Source organism: Trichoderma virens, assembly GCF_000170995.1.
Source record: "Trichoderma virens Gv29-8 chromosome Unknown TRIVIscaffold_5, whole genome shotgun sequence".
Taxonomy (NCBI): Eukaryota; Fungi; Ascomycota; class Sordariomycetes; order Hypocreales; family Hypocreaceae; genus Trichoderma; species Trichoderma virens.
Genome location: NW_014013744.1, coordinates 616,826 through 642,676, shown reverse-complemented (window position 1 = coordinate 642,676; position 25,851 = coordinate 616,826). Strand labels below are relative to the sequence as shown.

General features: G+C 48.0%; 9 protein-coding genes across 9 annotated transcripts; 7 read left to right on the top strand and 2 right to left on the bottom strand.

Annotated features, from left to right (window-relative positions):
• Window positions 1–192: 192 nt before the first annotated feature.
• TRIVIDRAFT_212523 (uncharacterized protein) lies at window positions 193–936 on the top strand (the record flags this gene model as incomplete). The annotated part of the gene is made up of 1 exon (XM_014102176.1): window positions 193–936. The coding sequence occupies one exon, from the start codon at window positions 193–195 to the stop codon at window positions 805–807; it is 615 nt and encodes a 204-aa protein (XP_013957651.1).
• Window positions 937–1,873: 937 nt separating this feature from the next.
• TRIVIDRAFT_190418 (uncharacterized protein) lies at window positions 1,874–6,626 on the top strand (the record flags this gene model as incomplete). Its single annotated transcript, XM_014102175.1, has 16 exons — window positions 1,874–1,907; window positions 1,949–2,158; window positions 2,223–2,449; window positions 2,529–2,808; window positions 2,877–3,110; window positions 3,177–3,871; window positions 3,931–4,093; window positions 4,148–4,378; window positions 4,429–4,627; window positions 4,681–4,752; window positions 4,800–4,850; window positions 4,902–4,966; window positions 5,032–5,650; window positions 5,704–5,784; window positions 5,839–6,442; window positions 6,612–6,626. The coding sequence occupies 16 exons, from the start codon at window positions 1,874–1,876 to the stop codon at window positions 6,624–6,626; spliced, it is 3,780 nt and encodes a 1,259-aa protein (XP_013957650.1).
• A 532-nt stretch (window positions 6,627–7,158) lies between these two features.
• TRIVIDRAFT_56033 (glycoside hydrolase family 43 protein) lies at window positions 7,159–8,796 on the top strand (the record flags this gene model as incomplete). The annotated part of the gene is made up of 1 exon (XM_014102174.1): window positions 7,159–8,796. The coding sequence occupies one exon, from the start codon at window positions 7,159–7,161 to the stop codon at window positions 8,794–8,796; it is 1,638 nt and encodes a 545-aa protein (XP_013957649.1).
• Window positions 8,797–10,491: 1,695 nt separating this feature from the next.
• On the top strand, window positions 10,492–12,154 carry TRIVIDRAFT_56034 (uncharacterized protein; the record flags this gene model as incomplete). The annotated part of the gene is made up of 2 exons (XM_014102173.1): window positions 10,492–10,713; window positions 10,775–12,154. 2 exons carry the CDS (start codon window positions 10,492–10,494, stop codon window positions 12,152–12,154), a joined length of 1,602 nt encoding a protein of 533 aa, XP_013957648.1.
• A 540-nt stretch (window positions 12,155–12,694) lies between these two features.
• On the top strand, window positions 12,695–14,577 carry TRIVIDRAFT_74094 (uncharacterized protein; the record flags this gene model as incomplete). The annotated part of the gene is made up of 3 exons (XM_014102172.1): window positions 12,695–12,829; window positions 12,892–12,933; window positions 13,010–14,577. The coding sequence occupies 3 exons, from the start codon at window positions 12,771–12,773 to the stop codon at window positions 14,454–14,456; spliced, it is 1,548 nt and encodes a 515-aa protein (XP_013957647.1).
• A 1,528-nt stretch (window positions 14,578–16,105) lies between these two features.
• Window positions 16,106–16,441, bottom strand: TRIVIDRAFT_131204 (uncharacterized protein; the record flags this gene model as incomplete). Its single annotated transcript, XM_014102171.1, has 1 exon — window positions 16,106–16,441. A coding segment is annotated over one exon (336 nt), but the record flags the coding sequence as incomplete, so codon positions are not given.
• A 1,553-nt stretch (window positions 16,442–17,994) lies between these two features.
• On the bottom strand, window positions 17,995–19,532 carry TRIVIDRAFT_230186 (uncharacterized protein; the record flags this gene model as incomplete). Its single annotated transcript, XM_014102170.1, has 1 exon — window positions 17,995–19,532. One exon carries the CDS (start codon window positions 19,530–19,532, stop codon window positions 18,096–18,098), a length of 1,437 nt encoding a protein of 478 aa, XP_013957645.1.
• A 2,781-nt stretch (window positions 19,533–22,313) lies between these two features.
• Window positions 22,314–23,474, top strand: TRIVIDRAFT_36679 (uncharacterized protein; the record flags this gene model as incomplete). Its single annotated transcript, XM_014102169.1, has 4 exons — window positions 22,314–22,396; window positions 22,458–22,740; window positions 22,808–23,124; window positions 23,186–23,474. 4 exons carry the CDS (start codon window positions 22,314–22,316, stop codon window positions 23,472–23,474), a joined length of 972 nt encoding a protein of 323 aa, XP_013957644.1.
• A 508-nt stretch (window positions 23,475–23,982) lies between these two features.
• On the top strand, window positions 23,983–25,773 carry TRIVIDRAFT_147011 (uncharacterized protein; the record flags this gene model as incomplete). Its single annotated transcript, XM_014102168.1, has 3 exons — window positions 23,983–24,047; window positions 24,129–24,217; window positions 24,281–25,773. The coding sequence occupies 3 exons, from the start codon at window positions 23,983–23,985 to the stop codon at window positions 25,771–25,773; spliced, it is 1,647 nt and encodes a 548-aa protein (XP_013957643.1).
• Window positions 25,774–25,851: the final 78 nt, after the last annotated feature.

Here is a 25,851-nt window from a genome sequence, read left to right as displayed (position 1 = left end):
GCTCTTGACTGTTCTTCTCCAGACTTTTGAACTGTTTCAGTTTGCCTCAACACGAAGACCTGGCGTCCTTTGTTGGCTACACTACATACAAACACATACATCTACGCATATATATATCAACGCTCACGCGCCCTCGATACTCACTCTCGCAACTCGAATCTGTGATACAAACATTGAAAACCGAAATTCACAATGCACTTCTCCGCCGTCTCCTCGCTCGTCTTGGGCCTTGCCACCCTCGCCGCGGCCCAGCTGCCCGCTGCCGCCATCGTCAAGCAGATTGCTCCCAACGCCGAGAACTGCGCCGACACCACCGAATGCCGCACCGCTGAGCAGGCGGCTCCCTTCATTGCCCAGGCCATGTACAACTACAAGGTCTTCACCACGCCTGAGATGGCTGCCATCATCTCCCTCATGGCCTTTGAGTCTGTCGACTTCAAGTACAAGCACAACGTCTCCCCTGGCCGTCCTGGCCAGGGCACTGCCAACATGCAGATGGCCAAGTTCAACTTGATGTACGCCCAGAGCATCGACAGCATTAAGGATAAGGTCTCGAAGTTTACCACCACCGACGGCCTGAGCGATGCCGATCTGAACTACATTCTGTCCCTCGTTCAGCCCGACGAGTTCAACTTTGCCAGTGGCGTCTGGTTCTACACTACCCAGTGCGACCCGTCCCTCAAGCAGGCCTTGTGGGACAATGTCGATACCGGATTCCAGAAGTACATGGCGTGTGTGGGCGTGTCTGTCACGGATGATCGCCTGGCATACTTTACCAGGGCGAAGGCTGCATTTGGCCTGAAATGAGTTGTGGAGGACATGGCATTGCATTACCGTTAGTGTTGGTCACTGCTGCTCTTGTTGTTGTGTGTTGGTTCGAAGAATACCTATATTTAGCGATACCCTCGTCAATGAAAAACATCAAAATTGAGTTTTATACCCATGTTCCTACCTAGTTGTTGACATTTTCGTCTATACGGAGTGATAAGATATGTAGCATTGATAGATGGGGAGGCTGGCACGGAGCAGATTGCCGAAAGCTGCCAAACGGAGGATGAATGCCGCGTGCTTATAGGGCCAACAGCAAAGTGATAGGAACCGACCGGGTTTAGCCTGTGCATAAACGAGCATTCAGCAGGGAATGCTGCCTCGTATTGACGTGGAGGCGATCCTTTGACGCGACCCGCCAACAGCACGCAATACCGGATATGACCTGTGTTGTTGTTTGTTCCGGCTTCTGATTAAAGAGCTAGTTTATACATATAGACAGCCTCTCCAGCATCTTTGAGACATCAATGGGATTGCCTGTATTCAACTTACCGACCTTGAATAATTGCGCCTATATTTCAGTGAGATGCCCAATTAGTGTGTGTGCTGAGAGATGACATGAGCCTTTGGCGAAACAATGGCATCTCATATTGAAGCATCCTTCTTCCTTTCACTCACATTGGCAACCTCGCTTGCATTCATTATTCTTGGCTCCTATCGCCTGTGGGCTTTGCGTCATGAATCGGTCAAAGTCAGGCCGAATTGGCTCGCTGTCATTAAACCAGTGGGCATTCACCCCTCGTTATGGATTTCTTGCTGACAAGCCGCCGCTGACTGGATATTGTGAAACAACAGCTCGTAGCTTTGACCCTACCCGCGATACTGCTTCTTGATCTGGTACTGAATCTATCCGAGGGGCGTACAGAGTGGTTGGAAATCGCATCACGTAGTGCATCATTGATTGCGTCTGCCGCTTTGGTTTGGTTGTCGGTCGCAGAGCACAAGGGTTCTATTTGCCCTTCTAACCTCGCGGTGCTTTATCTACTACTTACATGTACCTGGGATGCGTTTGCATTAACGTATCCCGGCTTCTCTGCGATTCGAGATGCCGGCAAAGCCAAAGCAGCCTTGGTGGCGGGGTTCGCGTCTCGGCTTGCAATACTGACGCTCGAGTGCCAAGAGAAAACATCAATATTGACATCGAAATACAGCAATCGCTCTCCAGAAGAAACCTCTGGATTGATCAGCTCTCTGCTTTTCTGGTGGATGAATGGGCTGCTGAGTCGAGGCAACAGGAGCATCTTGCGTGGTAGTCAGCTACCGCCTCTGGCAAGTGAGCTGGAGGCCGAGGGTTTGCGCAGGGATATCTTGCCATCATGGGACAGTAGATGTAAGTTTCAGCTTCTATGGCTATGCTATGCCGATTTCTGTTCGTTTTTGACCTGTTGCAACAGCAAAGCCTGAAACGCTCCTGACACTGCCCAAAGTCTTGCTACGGTGTCTCTCAGGGCCTTTTCTTTCCGCCACTTTCCCTCGCTTAGGCCTCGTTACTTTCAGATGCTGTCAACCTATTCTCATTGAACAAGCTGTGCGCTATGTTCAAGGATATACAAAGGGAGAGGATGCCAACGAGGGCTATTGGTTGGTCGTAGCGGCTTTTGTCGTCTACTTGGGCCAAACTGTAAGCATCAAGCCGCCCGATTATGAACGGAGAATGTCCCTACGGTTGAATAAAACTAACATTAATTATTACAACTTAGTTCTCATCATCGAGATATTATCATCGCCTCAACAAGCTTGAGCTTATGATTCGCGGAAGTCTCACAACGTTAATCTACAACAAAGCATTGACCATCGGCTCGCACGTTTCCGATACGGGGAAAGTATTGACCATCATGAGCACGGACGTAGATGGTGCAGCAGAAGCAGGAAAGATGCTTCATGAAGCTTGGGCAAAGCTCTTTGAGCTCGTGCTGGGTGTGATCCTTCTGGTTCGAGAAGTCAAATGGCTTGCTCCGCTTCCTTTCATCATAATCATCTGTAAGTCGACCTGCATGAGAGGAGAGTCTTGGTGTAATGCTAGTCTAACAGCTGTATTTGACGTGGAGTTTGCTCTCAGATAAGCCGTTATGTCGCAAAAAACATTCGGTCCAGACAAAAGGGCTGGAACATGGCCACTCAGCGCCGGATATCGGCCCTGAGCTCAATCCTTGGGTCGATGAAAAGCGTCAAGTCTCTGGGTGTATCAGGAGCAATGATAGAATATATCGATCAGCTGCGGCAAGACGAGATTAACAGTTCAAAGAATGTTCGCTGGATGAATGCTATTTATAACGCAAGTGGTAAGCTTCATTTACTATCTAATTTGCCCTGTTTGTGGGTTTGCAGATACTAAACTACTAGAATAGCAAATGCTCTTGGAATTTTTGCACCTGCAGCTACGATTGTGGTATTTGCTGTTGTTGCTCGCTTTCAAGGCTCCCAACTGAGTGTCAGCACGGCGTTTACGACTGTTGCCATCTTGGCCCTCGTAACTGAACCTGCGAATATGATCATGACGATCGTGCCCAACGCTGTTGCAACTTCAGCCAATTTCGAGAGGATCCAAGCATATCTACTCGAGTCACCGCGTACAGACAAGCGCCATGTTATGTCTCAGCCTGTAGATGCATTGAGAGCAGATATCACGGAAGCTGCTGTAACTCTTAATGGGGTAACTGTAGAATCTCCATCGACAAAAGAGACACTCTTGCAGGATGTCAATTTGGTACTTCACCGAGGCTCTACAACTGCTTGCTCTGGGCCTGTTGGAAGCGGTAAATCAATACTTGCTCGAGTGATATTAGGTGAAATTGCGCCATCCGAGGGTAACATTACAGTCTCGTCCGCATCGATCGGCTTCTGCGATCAACAGGCATGGCTACCAACTGGCAGAGTCAAGCAGATTGTATGCGGCTTTTCTGTGACCATTGATAAAGAAAGATATGACGCTGCTATCCGTGCTTGCTGCCTCGATCATGATTTAGGCACTTTTCCTGAAGGCGACGATACCATTGTTGGCAGCCGAGGGATCAATCTTTCAGGTGGACAAAGGCAGAGACTTGTAAGATGAGAATCCAGTAATCTCTGACAAATGAAACTGACGACTCATGACGAGTATAGGCGCTCGCACGTATAGTATATTCTCTTCATGATATTGTAGTACTAGACGATCCGTTTAGCGCCTTGGATGGCAACACCGAGAACGCAGTGGTGGACAACTTGCTTGGGCCGAATGGCTGGTTCAGGAAGAACAACACTGCGGTGTTTTTGGTTACGAATTCTGGTCAGTCATTGCTATGCACTCTCTGATGTTCATACGGGACTAACCATTTAGCAGCCCAGCATTTCCACGTCGCAGATGAGATATTGGTCCTCGAACAGGGCCGTATTGCATCACAAGGATCATGGGATGAGCTAAAGTCTACACTATCAGACTTATCCAAATTTACATTTGCAGAAGCAACGAAGAGGCTCGAAGCTGTTCCCAAGACTGTTAAGAGAACATCGCAGGCTAGCACGGATGCTGAAGAGGATCTGTATCGAAAAACAGGCGACTTCTCGCTTTATTGTGAGTTTTAAACAGATATACTACCTGAGAATTATGCTAATCGTCATTAGCATACTATCTCAAATCTGCCGGTGCTATCAATGTGGTCATGCTGCTTGGGTGCTCAGCAGCATATTCCTTCGGCATGTTCTTCCCGCAGTATTTGCTAAAGTGGTGGACAGAAGGTTCCCCAGATCAGTCGACTTATTACATGATTGGCTATCTCTCGCTCGCCCTCCTTGCTTGGACCGCAACAAATGGCAGCACATGGTGAGTCGAGAGATGTACCTCTGGCTTTACTATCAGTCTGACGGCCATGATAGGAGTACATCCATTTTGATAGCCCCGAGATCTGGTGCCGTGCTGCACCAATCTCTTCTTCGAACGATATTTGGGTAAGGTGAATAAGGCGCGCTTTGGTGGAAGATGCTAATTTCCCTAGTGCACCGCTCTTGTTCTTCTCTACTACAGATATTGGCGTTATTCTTAACAGGTATTATCTTGACATGTGGTGCTCTCCTGAGATGTGCTAACTAGGCTATAGGTTTAGTCAAGACATCTCTTATGTAGATCGACAACTGCCTTATGCTCTGATAACCATCTGTACTCGTAAGAGAGCTACCCTGCTGGGAAATAATCTCATCGTTACTAACACGCCTTTGTCTTCGTTATAGAAATCTTCAAGATGCTGGCTCAGCTAGTGCTAATCATGAGTATTCAGAAATGGCTAGCTCTTTGCCTTCCAGTTTGCGTCGTTGCCGTCTATCTCATACAAAGAATCTACCTCAGGACCTCCCGCCAACTGCGAGTCCTCGAACTTGAGTATCAATCATCGCTCTACCAATGGTTTCTGGAAACAGCGGAAGGCGTCGTCACGATACGGTCTTTCGGCTGGTCTTTTGCAGCTGAAGAGAAGAGTCTTGATGCGCTTAACTGGTCCCTCCGACCGCGTTATGCTCTCATGTGCGTGCAGCGGTGGTTAAGCCTGGTTCTTAACTTGATTGTCAATGGAATTGCAATTGGATTGATTGCCCTTGCTGTGAAATGGAGAGGCACCACCACTGGGGGAGATATAGGCGCGGCACTCAACTTGATTTTTGTTGCAAACACGACCTTGGTGCGACTGGTGGAGTCTTGGGCATCTTTGGAAGTGTCTCTTGGCGCAATTGCGCGACTTAGAAACGTGGAGCTGTTTACTCCTCGGGAGGATCTTCCCGGAGAAGATCTTCTGACACATGCTGGGTGGCCGACCAAGGGAGAAGCGCACATAGCAGATCTCGATGCGGCATATAGGTCAGTGAGCTTGTTTGGTTCAACTGTATACAGGAACTAACGTGGGAGGGCAGCTCTGATCATCAAATCTTGCACAATGTTAGCATTGATATCCGGGCCGGTCAAAAACTTGTCATTTGTGGTCGAACTGGAAGGTAGGCAGCTCTCAATACCCGTATGGCCACTTAACAGCTGACAGGAAACATTAGTGGAAAGAGTACAATCCTCGCTGCTTTGCTGCGGTTGATTGATAGTACTGGAGTAGTCAATGTGGACGGACAAGATCTGCTTCGCACCCCTAGGTCAATCGTTCGACAGAAGTGCTTCATAACCATCTCTCAAGAGCCATTCTTGATACCCCAAGCTACCTTGCGTTTTAACCTGGATCCTCATTCCATCGTTTCTGATGAAGTACTTGAAATGGCCCTGCAAAAGGTCGGCATCTGGTCTTCGCTTTCGAGCAGGAGTGACACTTCAGCAGAAGTATTAAACTGCGAATTTTCCGCATTGCCCGTCCTGTCCGTGGGGCAACAACAGCTTCTTGCTATGGCTCGTGCCATAGTTCGTAAGCATGCTTTGGCTGAGCCGGATTATCCTGGAGCTGATGCGCCAAAACCGATCCTCCTCTTGGACGAGGCCACGTCGTCGCTTGACTCGGCTACAGAGGCAGCCATTTACAATGTTTTGGAGAGCGAATTCATCCAGTTAGGATATACGGCGGTCATTGTAGCTCATCGGCTGAGCGGTGTTGCGGGAAGAATGAGACCGGATAAGGACAAGGTGGCTTGGGTCAAGGATGGGAGAGTCGTAAAGGTTGGTCGGTATGAAGAAATCATCCGATTTGCGGACTCAGAGTAGAGCGTATTTTCTGATTGTCTTTGTGGAGTATGTTATAGATGATATAATATGAGGCCTCATGATGTTGCTGGAGCTTTAAGTGGACAATAGACCATGCATAATAGCCATATATACCTTAAAACAGTACTTCAAACAGTAGTAAAGTGGAGTGGCCACTTCGAAATAAGCTTATATCGTGGCCGATATTACTGTAAATACTTTAGTTCGCACCGTGGTTCAGTTATTTTTCTCTCAGCTATATCATGCGCTCTGTACCAAAACTCACGGATAAATTCGAAGCCCTCAAGGGTGGGGTATCTTGTTTGGCCAAGAGCCTTGGTTAATCATTTTCGTATTAGCATCAGTTCGTATTAAAGGGGATTGTCGGCTAGGCGTTTTAAAGCGGAGTGTCGGCATGGAGCTTTCTTCTTCGAAGTGTGAAAATTAAGCTGCGAAAGCGCCGCTTTCATGCGGATATTCAGCAATCAGGCTGATTACAGGTGTAGACTTCTCCACACGGCTAAGTTGGGGAACTTCTCCTCATGGCACCGATTTCGCCTGCACGTGGAGGCGTGGAAAGAAGACACAAAACAGATTCGGTAGGATTGAAAACTGTAAAAGGAATTTGAGAAGAAGCAATCCAGACAATAGAAAGGTAGAACAATCGACAGCTTACTGCATACATCTTCGCCATGCCCTCAGTTCGCAACCCAATCTTGCCAGGGTTCAATGCTGACCCTTCCATTGTGAGAGTCGGCACAGATTATTACATCGCCACATCGACGTTTGAGTGGTATCCAGGGGTTCAGATACACCATTCCAAGGATCTGGCGAACTGGGAGCTTGTCGTCCGTCCACTGAGCCGCCGGAATCAGATCGACCTGCGCGGCGAGCCAGATAGCTGTGGAGTGTGGGCGCCGTGCTTGACGCATGATGACGAAAAGTTTTGGCTTGTGTATACAGATGTGAAGCGCAAGGATGGCTCATTCAAGGACACACATAACTATATCGTGACGGCGCCTGCAATCGAAGGCCCCTGGTCTGATCCCATCTACGCCAACTCATCTGGGTTCGATCCCTCTTTATATCACGACGATGACGGCCGTAAATGGTTTGTCAATATGACCCAGGATCATCGAGGAAGGCCGAACACTTTTTCAGGCATCGCGCTACAGGAGTTCGATCCAGTTCAGCGCAAGCTAGTCGGCCCTCGGAAGATTATCTTCTACGGTACGGAGCTTGGTCTTGTAGAAGGCCCTCACTTGTATAAGAGGAACGGATGGTATTACCTCTTGACGGCTGAAGGTGGCACCGCATACTCTCATGCTGCGACGCTTGCACGGTCAAGAAGCATCTGGGGGCCTTATGAGCTTCATCCTCAGAAGTATATCGTATCCTCCAGGGACCATCCATTCGCGGCACTTCAGAGAGCTGGACACGCTGATTTCGTAGAAACACCGGAGGGAAAGACATATCTGGTGCATCTTGCAGGTCGACCAATTGGACAGAAGCGAAGGTGCGTGTTGGGGCGGGAGACGGCTCTGCAGGAAGCATACTGGGGCGAAGATGACTGGCTGTACGTCAAGAATGGCCCGGTTCCGTCGTTGGATGTTGAAGTGCCCGGAACGCGAGACGAGGAAGCATACTGGAGAGAGATACGTTATAAATTCCAAGATGGGCTTCATAAAGACTTCCAATGGCTGCGTACGCCAGAGCCGGAGAGGCTATTCGCGTTCGAGGAGGGCAAGCTTGTCCTCACAGGAAGGGAGTCCATTGGATCCTGGTACGAACAGTCTTTGGTGGCTCGGAGGCAGACGCACTTCTCTTTTGACGCTGAAACGGTTGTTGACTTCTCGCCCGAGGACGAGCGCCAGTTTGCTGGTCTGACGCTGTACTACAGCCGGTACAATTTCTTTTACCTTGCCGTCTCAGCCCACTCGGATGGCCAGCGTGAAATCCATATTATGAGGTCTGAGGATTCTTGGCCTAATGGTAAGCTGACTGACAAGGGAGAAAACGCCTATTTTGTAAGTCTTCCCGCAGAGGGAAAGGTCAAGCTTGTGGCTACAATTCGCGGGAGCGAGCTGCAGTTCTATTACGCCCTTGTTTCGGGAGACGGCAAACAACAGGGAGAGCTAGAAAAGATCGGACCTGTGTTGGACGCCTCGATTGTCTCAGACGAATGTGGTGGACACCAGGCTAGTGGGAGCTTCACCGGGTCTTTTATCGGCCTGGCTTGCTCGGATTTGAATGGAACGGAGAAGAAGGCCACGTTTGATTATCTTGTGTATCGTCCCGCACATGATGCGACTGATCGATACATAGTCTAGATAGTGGGATTCGAAACAACCCGGATAACCAGATATTAAGTGTTGTCTGGAGTTCCGACATGTAATACATTACATATACATTTAAGCCATTCTTCGGTAGCCCGCCCCTCCGTCTTTCTTGTGCTGATCCCCATGCCAACGCTATAGCACAACCAGAATTTCACATTGTGTCTAGTCTAAAAGCAGGGGTAGTATGAAAAGACGGAGCTGAATTGATCAAAGGGCTACAGCTAGGTACGGATCACGCTAAGTGACGTTGGCATTGTAACCCACGAGGTGGCACTGGCTTTATTTCTCCGCATCTCATGTGCCGGGTATGGTGTCTCTCCATTGGCTGGCAATCTCGGTTGATTCGGCTGATTCGGCTGATCCGGTTGATTCGGCCATTTTGTTCGAGAAATCTGGAAATAGTGTAATAACCTGTCTTGGTAAGAATCTAGACTTCAAAGTGCCTTTCCCTCTTCATCCCTCTAGAGATATATCCATTCCATTTGGACTTTACGCTTGGCTACTTTAAGGTGTGTGAGCAGATGGTCTTGGCGTAGGTATTAATCCATCATTATCATCTAATAAAATGGACTATGTATGTGATACAATTAGGTTTCTGAAACGCTGAACCTCGTGTGCCACTTCATGTTGATAGCGGTGTGTGTGCAAGAAATATCAGGGCTGGAAGGATCAACATTAGTATGGCATCATTCATAAGTGTCACAAGCTTTGGCCACCCAAGGGGCGCATTGGCTTTCTAAATTAAGACCAGTGTTCCGTACTACTATCACGTATGTCTCAGTTTGGTTGGTTCATAACAAACTGTCTCAGCGCAAACCGGTAATCGGGGCATGAGCAGTTCCGCCTGTATACCGCCATTATTAATTGCCTCATCTATTCTTCTTATATCCCTGAATAAGAGAAGACAAATAACATCCAACTCTATGCTTTAAGCATACTGGTTAGATCAACGAACTAGCTATAAAGCATAAGCATCCCGGACTTGCTTCGTGACCCCAACCGACCTACGGCATTTGACGGATTGGCATCACGGCGAGCTGCCTAATGGGGCAATGCCCGCTGATTCCAGTGAGACTACAAATTGTACAACTCCAATGTCGTCTCCACAGCAGGTGAGATGGGTGACGATAGTAGCGGGTCTATGTCTTGGAGATGCCGGAAGCCAGCAGCCGTCTCTTTCGTAATATCAGGCTGAACAATTGGACATCTCTCCCTTCCGAGTCAGCTTCTAGTCTGTTACTCCTTGGACATACGGGTGTGTCACTACTATTCCATTTCTACGCAAGGCTTCTATCCTTCGCCCTCTAGACTGCCCGACATCATCCGCAAACCATGTCATGTAACTTCCCCGCGCTTTGATCACCCTCCCCCCGCAAACACGATCTTGGCTTTCCCCACAAACGCTATATCGGCTTTCTTACTCCATAGGCACGTTCGACTTTTTTTTTCTCATTGTATACTGGGATCGGAGTGTATGGTCGGAGAGAAGCTGCAAGGGGAGTAAAACTGGGGGAGCAAACGGGGAACACAGGCGACCTATTGGTGGCCGCATTCTGGATAAACAATGATCTGGGGTTCTGCATAAAATGTCTGCCTGGCTGTGTATAAGTATATATAGCAAGGTAGCATCGCATCTATAAGTCAAGTTCCACACAGAAGCTGCACTTCATTACCCAGTCGATAAAAATGTTGGCACAAAGTCTTCTCGTGTCCACTCTCCTGCTATCAATAGCGGGAGCTGTCCAAGAGACTGTGGATGTTGGTTACTCTGTGTATAAGGGACAAGCGCTTCCAAATGGTGTGAGCCAATGGCTAGGAATTCGATACGCTGCACCACCATTGGGCGAGTTGCGGTTTGCGCCTCCACAAGATCCCCTCCGAACGGAAGGAGTTCAAGATGCGACCATGGTCAGTCTCTGTGCCAGCATTGTTCGGCGTTGATGAATTTAGTGAATAACAGCCAAAATAGCATGGGAAATACTGTCTTGCGACTGGTGGTACGCCTACAGCCAAGACTACGTCAGAAGACTGCCTCTTCTTAGATGTGCAGGCTCCTACTCGAGCCACAGCTCACTCTAAGCTTCCTGTTTTCCTTTACATTCAAGGAGGTGGTTTTAATCTCAACTCAAACCCCAATACGAATGCCTCCGGCCTGATCATCAACAGTGGCCACGATATCGTGGTTGTGAGCCTCAACTACCGTGTTGGCCCATACGGCTTTATGACAGACAGTGACAAGATCCTGCCCAACAATGGACTTCGTGACCAGCGCAAGGCCTTGGAATGGGTGCAGAAATATATCTCCCGATTCGGCGGTGACCCAAATCATGTCACTCTTGGAGGAAGCAGTGCAGGCGCAGCCAGTGTTACATACCACCTGACTGCCAACAATGGGACCAACCGAGGGCTTTTCCATGCTGCAATCGCCGAGTCTCCATCTTTTGCAACGACTCTGACGGTGGCTCAATCTCAGTACATGTACACTCAGTTTGCAACTCGTGTGGGCTGTGTTGGCAAAGACAACCTTGCTTGCATGCGCAACAAGACGGCAGTAGAGCTTCAGACACAAAACTTCAATATTCCTCTTCCAGGAGCGGCTAACCCCCCCAACTATATGTGGCTCCCTGTTCTGGATCAAGAATTCGTACAGGACTTCACATATAGAGTGTTTCAAAAAGGAAAATTCATCAAAGTACCGACTATCTATGGCGACGACACCAACGGAGGGACCAAGTTTGCCCCCAAAAATACCGCCACCCTCCAGCAGAGCAACAGTTACGTATTGGATCAATATCCTGTGCTCACTCTGGAGATGCTCGGACAGATTAACGAGATGTATCCCAACCCGAATACGAGCTGCCCTGCGGTTGGCTGCTACTGGAGACATGCTAGCAACGTATATCAGGAAGCCCGTTATATGTGCCCTGGCATGTACATCAGCTCTGTCGTGAACAAACATGGACAAAACGCTTGGGTCTATCGATGGAATGTCGAGGATCCTGATCAAATGGCCTCTGGGTTGGGTGTTCCTCACACAGTTGAGCTGAACGCTCTATGGGGTGCCGACTACGTAGACGGCGCGCCGGCGAGTTATCAGGACGGCCAGATCAACGCTGCTGCTTCGCCCACGATACAGAATTACTGGCTCAACTTTATCAAATACTACAATCCCAATGGCAAAAGCATCTATTCTGCTAGCAAGTACCCCCAATGGAAAGCGTGGACAGACAAGGCCCAAAGCCGCCTCACGTTCCAGACTGGAGGCAAGGCGGAGATGATCCCCGTCGACTCAGGCTTGAAGCAGCGGTGTGATTTTTGGTCCACGAATGGCGTTGCGTTGACAATGTGAGAGTATTGATGGAGACACTTGGTGGAAGGATTTTGTCTCGGGAGGAATGCGCTGCTGTTTGGGGGGAGGGTTTGTATCTATGTATTGTAGCGGTTGGCCCTCTTGACATGTTTAGTCTGAGAAATGAATATTTAGTATATATAACTGTAAAATAAACAGAATCATGAATAATTATCTGCTTCGCAAACAAATCCTATACGCATATCAACATGTTGGTTTTAGTTTTGGATCGCACTGATTGACTCTTGTTATTCGTATTCGGGTGGGGTATGAAACCGATTTCTGAGTCAAAATATGCGCGTTGACGAGTTTAATTTCGGGATTGAGGATGCCTGTTTGTGATGGTAAAATTGACCGTATTCTTCTATTTCTAGACGATTCCTCGAATATTACGAAGATCTGATGGGGCACATGCATTATGAGTGAGTCTCAAGTAAGAATCTGTAATCTTTGTGCGATGACGACACGTGATGATTGATACCGTGCCTCTCCCCGCACATTGATTGCACATGTCTGATAAGCTCAACCACATAAAGGTCAAGCATTTATCATACCTATGAATCGATAGTTGCGTGTAATTATCGAATTTTCTTCATTCCCAAAATAGTCATCCGAAATGTCAAAATCCTATATGCTGTGGGTTGGGGGTAGCGAAGTGGCCGGTACTGGTGATCTGTATGTTACTGGCGCTCTCAAAGCCGCTCTCAAGATGAAGCTAACAGTACATGCTTGCATAGGATACCCATTGAGAATCCAGCCGGGATGAACGTCTTCGCAGAGTAAGTGCCCTAATTCTTTTGAAGAATTATTTTATGCGGATGGCTTTATATGTACTTACTCCAAGTTGCTTGTTAGATGTCATTCCGCATCACCAAAAGATGTTGACGACACCGTCCGACTGGCTCATAGCGTCTTCAAATCCGGGGTTTGGTCCAAAGCGCCTCGTCATACGCGAGCAGACGTGCTAGACAAGGCTGCTGAGCTTCTCACTTCGAACCTGGCCACACTGATCCCCTTAGAGGTTGAGCAGACGGGACGCGCAATCCGAGAGATGCAAGCTCAAGTTCCATCCTTGGTTCGTTGGTTCCGCTACTACGCTGCTGTTCTCCGTACTGAAGAACGTCCGGTTTTGCCAACAACGGGAAAGCTGCATAACTGGCTAGATCGAGTGCCACTCGGCGTCGTTGTCCAAATCACACCATTCAACCACCCTCTTCTCATTGCAGTCAAGAAACTTGCGCCCGCTCTGGCCGCCGGTAATAGCGTAGTGTTGAAGCCGAGCGAGCTTACACCGCTGACTAGCTTGCTGCTGGGGCCAATCTTGAAAGAGGCAGGTTTGCCAGACGGCGTCTTCAACGTGTTGCCAGGCCTCGGAGCTACAACCGGGCGTGCTCTTGTGAGCCACCCTCTTGTGCGAAAAGTAGACATCACTGGAGGAACGGTTGCCGGAAGAGCAATTGGTTCTATTGTTGGTAATAATTTGGCACGGTTCACCGCAGAGCTGGGAGGAAAGGCGCCCTTAATTGTGTTCGAGAAAGCCAACATTGACCTTGCCGTCAATGGTGTTGCCTTTGGATCGTTCATCGCAAGTGGCCAGACTTGTGTTGCGGCAACCCGAATTATCGTTCAAAAGAATATCCTGGCGACTGTGGAAGAGACCCTCGCCCGCAAAGCTGAATCTATCGCACGACGGATGGGCTCTCCTACCAACTCCAAATCTTCTATGGGTCCTCTCATCTCGTCTAGGCAGCTTAACAATGTTATCAACCTCGTGGATGATGCCGTTAAGAATGGTGCAAAAATCGTTTGTGGTGGCAAGAGGATGTCTGGCAAATCAGAACTCGATGGTACCAATTTCGCCGAAGGCTATTTCTTCCCTCCAACAATCTTGGCCTCCGGTCCAGCATGCGATATCACTAAGACCAACATCTGGCGCGAAGAAGCCTTTGGGCCCGTTATTTTGCTGGTTGGATTTGAAAGCGAGCAGGAAGCTCTGGAGCTCGCCAACGATAGCGAATTTGCCCTGGGAGCAGCGTTGTGGACTGATGATTTGAGCCAAGCCTTCAGAGTTTCTGAACAAATCGAGTCTGGTATAGTCTGGGTCAACACACATCATCGAAATGACCCGAGCAGTCCGTGGGGAGGAGCTTCTAGCGCGAGCGGGGTTGGGAGTGAAAATGGTGTCGAGGCGTATTACGCATATACGACGACGAAGAGTATCATTGTCAACTATGCTTCTAGCGATGAAGCCGTAGCGGATGATTGGTTTAGAGAAGACGGTGTCCAAGTGCGTTATGGATGAGCTGGAGATATTGGATGAAAGATATATATCAGAAGGGAGTGAAAACTATTATGCTTTATAATCTAGTTTATCTGTATGGTTTCCTTTCTACCTTTAGAAATCCATTCAGTATTCACCTCCGCAACCCCTACTCTGGTGTATTCATCTTCAAGTGTCTTGGATCTCATTAAGACCAGAGCGTATGCCAAGATTGGTGGGTTCAGCGCCACATGGGCGTTTGGGGTGTTGAGGCCTTCTCTAATATAAGACAGCGGATGATCTTCTTTGCAATTTTCGGACTTCGAAGGCGGTAGCCATATTTCATCGACCACTGTTGATATATGAGCAAGGCAGAGATCTTGTGCATCCGGGATTCGTCTGTTGTCATCGAATGAGATATATCCAACGTGTTTCCCGTCCTCACCACCACGACTACCATCAGTACTACAGTCATAAAGTTTTTTGCATTTACTGATGGTAAAGAGAAATATAGGAATAGTTGATGACTGAGGGTGATGTGAGAAAGGAGACCATTGTGTCAAATCATCCCATGTCGCTCGGTTGGTGTCTATCGGTGCGACAAACTCATATGAGAAGCTAAAAGAATCCATTAGAGTCGCCGTTAACCGAAGGTACGAGGCCTCAATTGCCGGTAAGTTAATGGGCTCGGGAGGAGTGTGTAACTTGACTATTGCCACCTCGGATACCGGTGAGCTTAGCAGAGCGCGTATATTACTCGACGGCCGTTGATCTCTTGTAAACTTGACCGGGCCGTCATAAGAAAGCCAAGTCCATGATGGGAGCCTTAGGGTATCTTGGAACTGAAGATTCCGATCGTTCCTGGCGGCCCAGATTAGATCCGTGTGTAATTCATTCGGGCGAACTCCAATACTGTTATAAGATCCCTGACAGCTGTGTTGAGATATATTGTCAGAATCCTCATCTTCTTGAAACTCCTCGTCGGTGGTTGGTATTTCATGTTCTTGATGGAAGTAAACGTGTCCAAGCCCACACGAACCACCTCTGAAGTTGTTGTTTCCGGAGGAACTCGCTACTTGAGTATTGCAATTTTGGTCGTTGTGGAAGAGTTGGCAATGAATATCCAGGCCAACATAGTTGTCGTGAGTGCAGCTGGTTGAGTAAGATTTCCCCAAGGTAGCGTTGTCTTCTAAATGAAGGTACTCGTGCAGAGATTCAGTCTCGTATTCTTCAATACGCTGAAACTCCTTGACGAGCCCATAAAGTGCGATGCACTTGTCAGTTTGACGAGTGAGATGCGTCTTGGAAAAGGCTTCTGCAACCTTAAGCCAAGGATCTCTCGAGATAGGAGTCATGTCGACTGACTCCCACTTTTCCATTCCTCTGCGGGGAAAAAGGTCTCGTCTGGAGATGTTTCTTGTTTTTTCGACGCTGCTCTGCCATTGAAAATGCCCCGAAACGCCGTCTTCCGCAATGATTTCATCCTCATCTTCGTAGTAAATGTGGTCTTGAGTGAAATGTATCGTTCGGGGAGAAAGCAATCTTTCTTGAAGTACCCATCCTCTCTGGTTCAAATATCCAGAGCCCACATCTTGTTGATAGGACTTTGGGAGTGTAACATAACGAGAGGTAAATCTTGGACTGCTCCTGAGGCTCAATTCTCGCGGCAACTCTACCGAAGTAACAATGGGCTTTGGCGGCCAGAATGATTCCGTAGGAGCTTTACAGCTAGTAATCGCAATGCGACAAAATCCCCCTTTGTAAATGTCATCCATAATGGCGATTTCGCGGGTAAAATCGTCGCTGTCATCCTGGACAATGCAGAGAGCATCGATCCATAAGTAACGTATCTGTAGAGCTCGGGTAAATGTGATAGCTTGTTGAAAAACTGAAGGGAGCTCATTAAACACTATGTTATGTTTATGAGCATACAAGTTGGCCTTCAGGCTGCGACACTTATCGTATTGTCCCCAACAGTAACTAAGTGTCGTATAGATGCCCTGCTCGCCAGCTGTTTCTCGCAGTTTCAGATCCGCTTGCGGGGAGGATAGATTATTGTTGAAACTGGGTTCTCCAAGGCCTAAGACTCGTTTTGGCAGCGTTGTTGCCCAGGTAAAATATTTATCTGCGGTTATGGAGGGAAGGCAGTCTCTTAGATGCTGCACTAATTCTTCATCACGGACTCTGGGGACTAGAGGTATTAAGTAAAAGTCCGTGCCCTCGCTCGGGCCGTTATGGGTCAAGATATGGCCAAGAGGGAGACCGTGCTCTGGTTCTTCACCTGCTGTTGACCAATTGAAGTTTGGAGATGTTTCGAATCGACCCTCGATTCGGAGGGTCGTCTTAGTAAATGAAAAATCGCGACGGCTAATAACCAATCTGCATGGTCTTTCGACGATATAGCCGCAGTCCTGAGCCCAAGGCTTTAAAATGTTGAGTGCATCATCTATTCCCTCAACATGTTCTCCCCCGTCCGTAGTTGCGTCTGCTGATTGCAAAACAGCAAGTAACATAAGATTGCAAACTGCACAGTTCTTTGCCGCTTCTTCTAGATCCCACAAATCACCCAAGTGCTCATAGTCGTCGGGCTTTGTTATATTCTGATCAAATAAGTCGCAACACAAGCGACAAAGTCGGTCGCTCGAAGGCATGAGGTGTAGTCTTCCGCTGATGGAGGGTTTTGACCTTCTATTTGGCAGGTAATCGAAATCAAGGCCTTGATCGACAGCTCAACGCTTCTTAGCACAGACAGGGTCCGTAGGAATCATTCTTCTTCATCCACAACAGCTCATCTAACCACATGTTTGAACGGCCTCCGCCATCCGTGTATGCTATTAGCCCCTAGTTGGATATAGAGCCAATGCTTTGCCAGTTCTCTGTTGTTGGACACAACTTTGTGACGCTAAAATCCATAGTTCCACACCAAGGCATATTTCACCGATATCTGCCCAACGCTCGAAGGCGCTGCTTCTGCTCACACCTGCCAATACATGTACTTATAGCGACAATGAGTATGATGGGCTCATTACGGACTGGGGGTATACATATCAGAATACAAATTTTCGAATGCAATATTGTGTCCCCGTCATGGAGCATCGTGGAGATCTCCGAATGGTATCTGGGACGATTGCTGTGGAGCAAATATTCGTAGTTTGCGGCCGAAACATACAGGTAACTGCTAGCTGTAAGCGACAAACAGGCCCGTCTATTGGGCGACTATGCGCTCAGCTTATTGGGATTGTAGGATTCTACAGAACCAACGCATCGCATACACACCTATCAGCCAGAACAATTTAGGCAGCCTGCGCAAACGTTGGATATGGTTGACTGCAGGGCCTTCGTTCCCTCAATGTGGTGGCAGAAGAAAATAGGGCCCTCATAACACCAGCAAATTTGAAATGTCTACATAGTCACTCCCTACTTTTAAATCCCATTGATATTGGTGCCATCCCGAAAGCCGCCACTGGCTGAGAAAAAAATGGCTCACAGCCATGGTTGCGTTGTTGTTCACCATCTACGACTTCAAAATTTGCTACTGAATTGCCAGAAATTGAGACGTATACGTACATACATATTCATGCACATGTTATGATGCCTCTGGTCTTCTATTGAATAAGACATCGTATACGTACCCACAACCTGGTCTTGATCCGGAGGCGTAGCGCTCGTTCGTAATGCTACCTACAAAGTAATCGAAACCATTTTGATCTCATAAAATGCTTCAAGGCCCAACTTGCCCAACTCTCTGCCATTGCCGGACTGTTTCCAGCCGCCAAAGGGCATGTCGTAGGCACCAGAGCCACCACTAGAGTTAACCGAGACCATTCCCGTCTCTAATGCCGTAGCTACTCGACACGCGCGTGAGATATCTTTCGAGTAAACGCTGGCGTGCAGACCATATTCTGTCTTGTTGCATTCCGCGATCACCTCCTCTTCCGTTTCAAACTCTTGGATCACAGCCACTGGACCAAAGACTTCCTCATGCAAGAGGTGGGCAGTGGCGGGAACTTTTGCAAAGACTGTTGGCTGGATGTAGTATCCCTTTTCGGTGGCACGACTACCTCCAGTGACTAGATTTGCACCGGCGGATTTGGCTTGCTCAATGTATTTTAATATTTGGTCAAATTGCAGTTTGTCGGCTTGCGGGCCAAAGAAAGTGGTGGGTTCCAGTGGGCTCCCGAATTTGGACTCTGCGAACTTTTCGCTGAAGGCTTTGAGAAATTTCTGGAATATGTCCTTATGGGCGTAAATTCGCGAGTTCGAGACACAGATTTGGCCTGAGTTAAACTTCAAGCCGGCAGCAGCAGACCCTGCAGCCTCCTCGATGTCGCAGTCGGGGAAAACGATCAAGGGGTTTTTACCTCCCAATTCAAGTGCAATGGACTTGAGATTGGACTTTGCAGCCGCCTCTTGAATAAGCTTGCCTGCACGAGTAGAGCCGGTAAAGGTGAGTTTGCGAATCTTCATATGGCTGGACAAGGCTGCGCCAACGGTATGGCCGAAACCAGAGAGAATATTAATAACTCCTGGAGGGAACCCGGCCTCGGCCGCCAAGGCTCCCAGTTTAAGAGCGCTTAGGGGAGCTTTCTCTGATGATTTCACAATGATTGTATTGCCGGCCACCACACATGGAATAACCTTGGCGGTGAATATGACTACCGGTGCGTTCCAAGCGAGAATGGCAGCGCACACCCCGTAAGGCTGTCTTAAGGTAATGTTAATCTGCCCGGGGGTGTTTAGGCTTGTTTCTCCATGGACATCGTGAGCTAATCCGGCCGTATGCCTAATGTCTTGAATTGCTCGTTGAATGTAAAAATGGTTCACCGAAACGGGAATCCCAACATTCTGGGCGTCGAGAGCAGCAATCTCGAGCTGATCCCTCGCGATAAGTTCGGCAAATTTTAAACACTTGTCAATACGTTCATGTGCGGACAGGGATTTCCAGGCCGGAAATGCGTTTTCTGCAGCGGTAACGGCAACATTAACGTCCTCGGCATCGCCTTCGAAAATGTCGGCGACCTTTTCCTCTGTTGTTGGATTGTAGACTGGAAAAGTCTTTCCCGATATGCTGGGAACGAATTCACCGTTGATAAAGAGCCTTGTTTCTGGGGCAGCCATTTTGCGAGTATCTATTCTTTCCTGAAGAAGACTTGCAGAAGAACGGCAGAAGAGTGTACTGATCAAGAGAAGACGGAAGACATAAGAATAGGGACAGCTGCAGCTAGTGTCTGGTGAACCATAGTATATCACAGAAAAGAGATTAAAGTTGGTTATACATCTCTTCTAAATATACACTTTCTCTCGTGTTCGGGTTAAGACATGCATATGAAGGTTGCCATACTATGGATCACGAATCCAGTGGCCCCCAGTACTCACGGATTACAATACCACATTATTATCTCATAATACTACTTAGCAATGATATAGTATGATTATATATTGGGATATATGCAATACGCCCAGGCCGATTGAGCAACCTGACGTTGATGCTGGAACTTTCCACCCACTTGTAGAGAAGGTTCGAAAGACGGCATGGGTGAGTCGGATAAATGTCTCAGTAAAGGCATTTGGGCTCCTATTTGAATAAAATATTAAAATGGAAGTCACACGAAGTCTATGAGCTACTTCTTATCGCCCGTTGCCTTGATATTTGTTGATGACGCGGAGCCGTGTTGCATCATCTGTGGGGCAGACACGGCATACCTCACATGTGCCTTGACCCATTCGATGATGTACTTTACTTCTATGCATAGCTGATGAAATGGTTACATTGTCAGATCTCAAGTCGTCAATTTGTTCCGTCGTTTTCGTATCTGATGGGTTAACTTAGTAATACAAGGCAGAAGCATCCGTCGTAACACATACTGTTGCAGTCATATTTCGCCCGGCCCTTCGTCCGCGTCTTGCTCTGTTCGTCAAGACATGGACGAGATACGGATGAGATGCGGACGAATTCTGGAAAGAAGGCGAGGATAATTAAGATGAGGGCGAATACCGGATGAGCGATGAGTAATACTGAAATTCTGAGCGTGCTATGGACGACATGCGGACGAAATGATTTCCGTCAGCTAAGAAACAGAAAGTTTTATGTAGAAAGATATGCTAAAATTGAAGCGTGTCAAATTCAAGAGCATTTTATTAACCCGTATTATTCTACGCTTTAGGAAAGATCGACGATCAAGTTGTACCAGAACTTCAGAAGGGCTGGGTTGCTGTGCCAATTGATCATTATTTGCAGTAACTTTTACAAAAAGACTCTCTTGCTTGTTTTCAATAAATAATGATCTGGGGGGGTTTTTTTTTTTTACCGATAGGCTCCTTTAACCTCAGTTCAGCTCAGGGCATGCCGTATACTGCTACAAATGGCTGTTAAGATAGAATTAATGACCCTGGTGCAACAATTTAGGGCCAGCCTCGCAGATAAGCCATACAGCTCCGACTGAAAAATGATCTACCAATTGACAATCTAAATAACTGATTAATTGTGCCTGATTAGCGAGAGCTGCTGTGTATGCGAATCAGCGTGATTCAAATACTCATTCATCCGTCAAGATAATGCATTTATCACTCACTTATCGTACTCGGATTGATGCTGACGCGCATACGAGTTTCCCGCCTCTAGCACCTCTCTTGAGATTTCCGGCAAGTACTCCGTAATCTGCAGCATCTTATCAGCGAATTTTTACTAAATGAATTAAGCGGTGTTGCTCAGTAACTCTGCATCTGCCGCTTACGTAACATTTGGCTCGCAACTAATAATTGCGATGGCGGAATGTTACTCTTTGCCCCAGTAGGGTGTAAATGAATTTGAGATCATGTTTAGGGAAGTTTCTTTAACTTAGACTAATTCGAGGGTACTTCGTTAATGGCTAGGTAGGGAGTACTTAGCCCTGTACTTAGCTACATATGAAAGCTCTGCCACTTATTGTTCTCCGAGCTGTGAAATATTAATTGCATTCTTCTTGAGAAATCGTGTGGCTGCTCTATTCCACAAGTCGCCTTATCGCGTTTTCTCTCCTTCTCTCCTCTTCTTCCCTTCTCCCCCCCTCATTCTTAGGTACACAGAAAATCCACGGTAATTGACTCTTCCAGCATCGACATTCACTTTTTCTTCTCCTCCTCCTTCTTTTTTCCCACATCATTCTGTGTATGCCGTCCGTACTTGAAATACAAAGAAAGACCAGTTCAGCAGAAGGCAGAGAGGTGGCTCGATGAGAGTTTAGCCCTTGGTCAGCATACTTCATTCCGAGACTCGTAATGGGATGCGACCGGCGCCATCACCATTTCCACAGTCAAGACAGGCGCGAAAAGCATCATGAGGGTATATCCTCTACCTGTATAAGGCAAATATCAATGCCTGGAAGAGCGGACATGAGGTGGAATTGTATAGGCCTTCAAGTGTGGCCTTAGTAGTGACGGGAACTACGCGGATATTCAGCTGCGCTACGGAGTTATTGGGCAATGCGGCCGCCGGCCGCCTATGTCCATTTGGCTGGCGGGCTTGCGGAGAAACTGCAATGCGACGGATAGATGGCCGTCTTTGTCACCTGCAACAGTCAGCACACTACACCATATTCGACTCTGGTGTTCCGTAATAGGTATTCTTGGCTTACTATCTTGTGCCTCGAACTTCAAACGTTAGGATCCGTGTTCAGGCGGAGCGTGGGTTATACCGATGGAATCAGGTGGAGCGGACAACAAACAGAGTGTTGCTTGCTGTGTGTTTTCACAGCCATGCTCCTTAATGGCTTTACGATGGCAGAAATATAAATAATAGATTCCCAGCAACGACTCTTTCCGAAGAAAAATTGCATAAACAGCAAGATCCATTCAATTACGGAGTACAGGCTTCTATTTACACTATTCCCCTATCGCTGAGCGTTGTTAATAACACCCACAATGCCTTCATCCAAGTTTTCTCACAAATCAATTCCCGATCTTACAGGACGAGTATATATTGTCACTGGAGGTAATGCTGGAATGTAAGTCAACCCCTAGGCATGGATATTTCATTCAGAAGTGGAAAAAGTAACAAAATATCAGTGGCAAGGAAACTGTTATTGGCTTAGCAGCCCGTGGTGCCAAAGTCTATATGGGGGCGCGCAGCAAAGACAAGGCGACGGCTGCTATTCGCGAAATACAAGAGCAGCTGCCGTCTGCAAATATTCATTTTCTCGACCTCGACCTGTCCAATTTCCAGAGTGTCATCGCCGCTGCGAAGAAGATACGCGATGAAGAAACTGCACTACATGGACTCATTAATAATGCCGGTATTATGGGTGTGCCTTACTCTTTGACAGTTGATGGCTACGAGGCTCAATTCCAGGTGAGTTATCTAAGCTGAGAAATTAGCTGCCAACAGAGAAGCTCATGAAACTAAACGCATTATTCAGACCAATTATTTGTCACATTGGTTGCTCACGCATCATCTGCTCCCTCTTCTTCAATCTACCGCTCAATCGAATCCCGAAGGGGTTGTCCGTTTGGCCAACTTGACGTCGGATGGACACGCGATGTTTACTCCGTCGGGTGGAATCCGGTTCGAAGACACTGGGCTGGAGAAAGAAGCCTCTATGATGAGATACGGCCAGAGCAAACTGGCAAACATCTTGCATACAGTGCAGTTGAATAATAGATGCGGCCCTGCCTCTGGGGACTCTCGCAATGCAGCGATTTGGTTTGCAGCAGTGCATCCTGGCCATATTGACACGTGAGTACCAGCGACACTTACTACTAACTGAAGATATAATTGGAAGCTAATGAGAGGCCAGTGATCTGAATAAACAAGCCACAGGGACAGCACCTAGCGTCGTCTTGCGGACTGCCACTCCCATCATGCGCTGTCTCGGGATCCTCGATAAGCAAGAGAAGGGCGCCTGGTCCTCACTCTTCGCTATTGCCAGCAACGACTTCAAGAAGTCAGATTCGGGGGCTTACGTCGTGCCATATGCAAAGATTGGGACGCCGAGCGAGTATGCGCGAGACCCCAGCTTGGCTGAGAAGCTGTGGCAGTGGACTGAGTCGGAGCTTCGTGGCAAGGGCTTGCTTGAGGAACTGTGAAAGGTAGAGGATATGGAAAATATTGAATACGCATGCATAATCAGTAGCGATTTCGAATTCACTAATAGTTAATACATTTATGAAAACGCATAACTTGTTTCATATTCCCGCCATGCGCCAACAAGTTACAGCATGTCGGCCGCGAGCTTTTGCTCTGCTGAGCTCAAAGCGAAATGAGACGACACGGTAGCCAATCTATCCGACTCTAGCCAATCAAGTGTCAGCCTTTGCGAGCGAGCCAATCAACGAAACCTTCAACGACTCCATCGACTAATTTGGAGAAACCTGAACTGGCCTTGATGAGCAAAGCACCCGAGCCGGGACGGCCCCACAGCTTATGAGAGTCCGGATCTCTTGAGCATCTCCTGGCTCGACTCTCAGTCACTCACCTTCGTTATTGCTAAAACCCTCTATCTAATCGGTATTTTATAAAGAGTAGGCCACTAGGCGGACATCATCCAAGCAATATATGTGAGGCATAAAGATAAAAACGGAAAGGCTTGATAAGATGACCCAAGATCCTCCATTCAAGAAGACGCATCGGAGGGTGAAGACAGGGTGTCAGACTTGCAAGTATGCATACTGCGTTCTTTGACAAGCTACAGTGGATTATGGTGATCATTTGACCGTTGGATGCTAACAAATTGAGAGTAGGAAGCGCCGTGTGAAGTGCGATGAAGGGAGACCGGCGTGCCAGAGATGTGTCTCGACTGGCCGGGTCTGTGACGGGTACGGCATATGGGGTGGCGGAGGAAATGCCTACGGAAGCTCCGACAAGGTCCCGTTTGTTTCCTCTTCCTCCCTAGTCCGCAGTAAACAGATGCAGTCCCTACAGAAGGTTGTCGTCATGTCGCAGAGACGCACGATCGCGGGTCAGCCCGCAAGCCTCGGGTTTGAGTACTTTCGGAGATATACTACCACTAAGCTTCCCGGCCTGTTCGAATCCGGGTTCTGGGATTCTTTAGTGCTACAGGCAAGCGAGCAGGAACCGGCTGTCCTGCATGCTGTCACGGCACTAGGTGCGGCACACAAGAATGAGGAGCGCATCTCATTGACCGAATATAACAAAGCCATCCGACACCTACGACGGAGCCTCAATCGCTCCGACAAAGAGGCTCTCCGGGTGTGTCTCATCACTTGCATGCTCTTTGTATGTATTGAGTTGCTGAGAGGGGGCTTCAAAGCCGGACATGCGCATCTGAGCAATGGCCTTCGCATTCTTCGCGAGATCCAGCGGCGCGAAGGAGTCACTACCTCTGACGGAGACATCATCCTGAGATCACATGCAGTATCAGTCGAGGATACCCTTGTCGAAGTCTTCTCACGACTTAACGTGCAAATTGCGCTCTTCGGCCAAGTCTCTTCATACCTGCTTTTTGTGGGAGATAGCGCCGAGACGTCCGGGACGTACGACATTCCTCTGATGTTTTCATCCCTTCGAGAAGCGCGGAAGTATCTTGATGCTCTGATCAACGGGTCACACGTTCTTGGGGAGCAAGCAAGTCGGCTTCTTCTAAGTCGACAACCCATCCCAGAAAAACTATATCAGAGCCAAGGACGCCTGGAGGCCGCGTTGATGAAATGGCTTCGCGCTTTGGACTCCAGTCACGATGAGTTTACGGGACGAGCAGACTTTCGCACCAGGTTCGCCATACCTATGCTGCTTCTATATCACACTATGACAAGGATCATGGCGGCCACTGCGCTGCGTGGGACAGACGAAATGATATACGACCGCTATCTGCCGGATTTCTCTCTTCTGATCAAGCAGTCGTCTGATCTCTGGAATTTTATGCGATCTGAGCTAAGGAAATCCTTTGGTTTGAGAGGAACAAATAAACCTGACATCAATTTCACCATCGATATGGGCTTCATACCACCACTCTACTATGCGCTTGCTAAATGCCGTCAGCCAAATCTTCGCAGGAAGGTTCTCGAGCTGCTGAAAGAAGTTCCGCATCGTGAAGGCGCCTGGGACGGATTCACAGTCATCAATATGGGCGACATGCTGATTGGACTTGAAGAAAATGGCATGTATGAAGGAATGGAGATTGTGCCGAGCTACAACTTGCCAGATCCGTCAGTAGCGGAAGTATTGCCAACCATCCCAGCATTACAACGATTCAATAATATCAATGTAGCGCTACCCGACTTTGAGAACGGCAAGGCCACATTGTTTGGTAGGCGATACAATGGGGATGGGAAGTGGGAGTCAAAAATTGTCCAGTTTAATTCGGCTTTCCAGAAACTCAATCCATACTCGTGGGAATGCTTCGACAATACACCCTCCTGCGTGTGATATCGTGTACGCTGGTTTTACGTATAAAATACAATTGAAGAAGATTGATACATATAAAATTACCAGTCTTCAATCTTG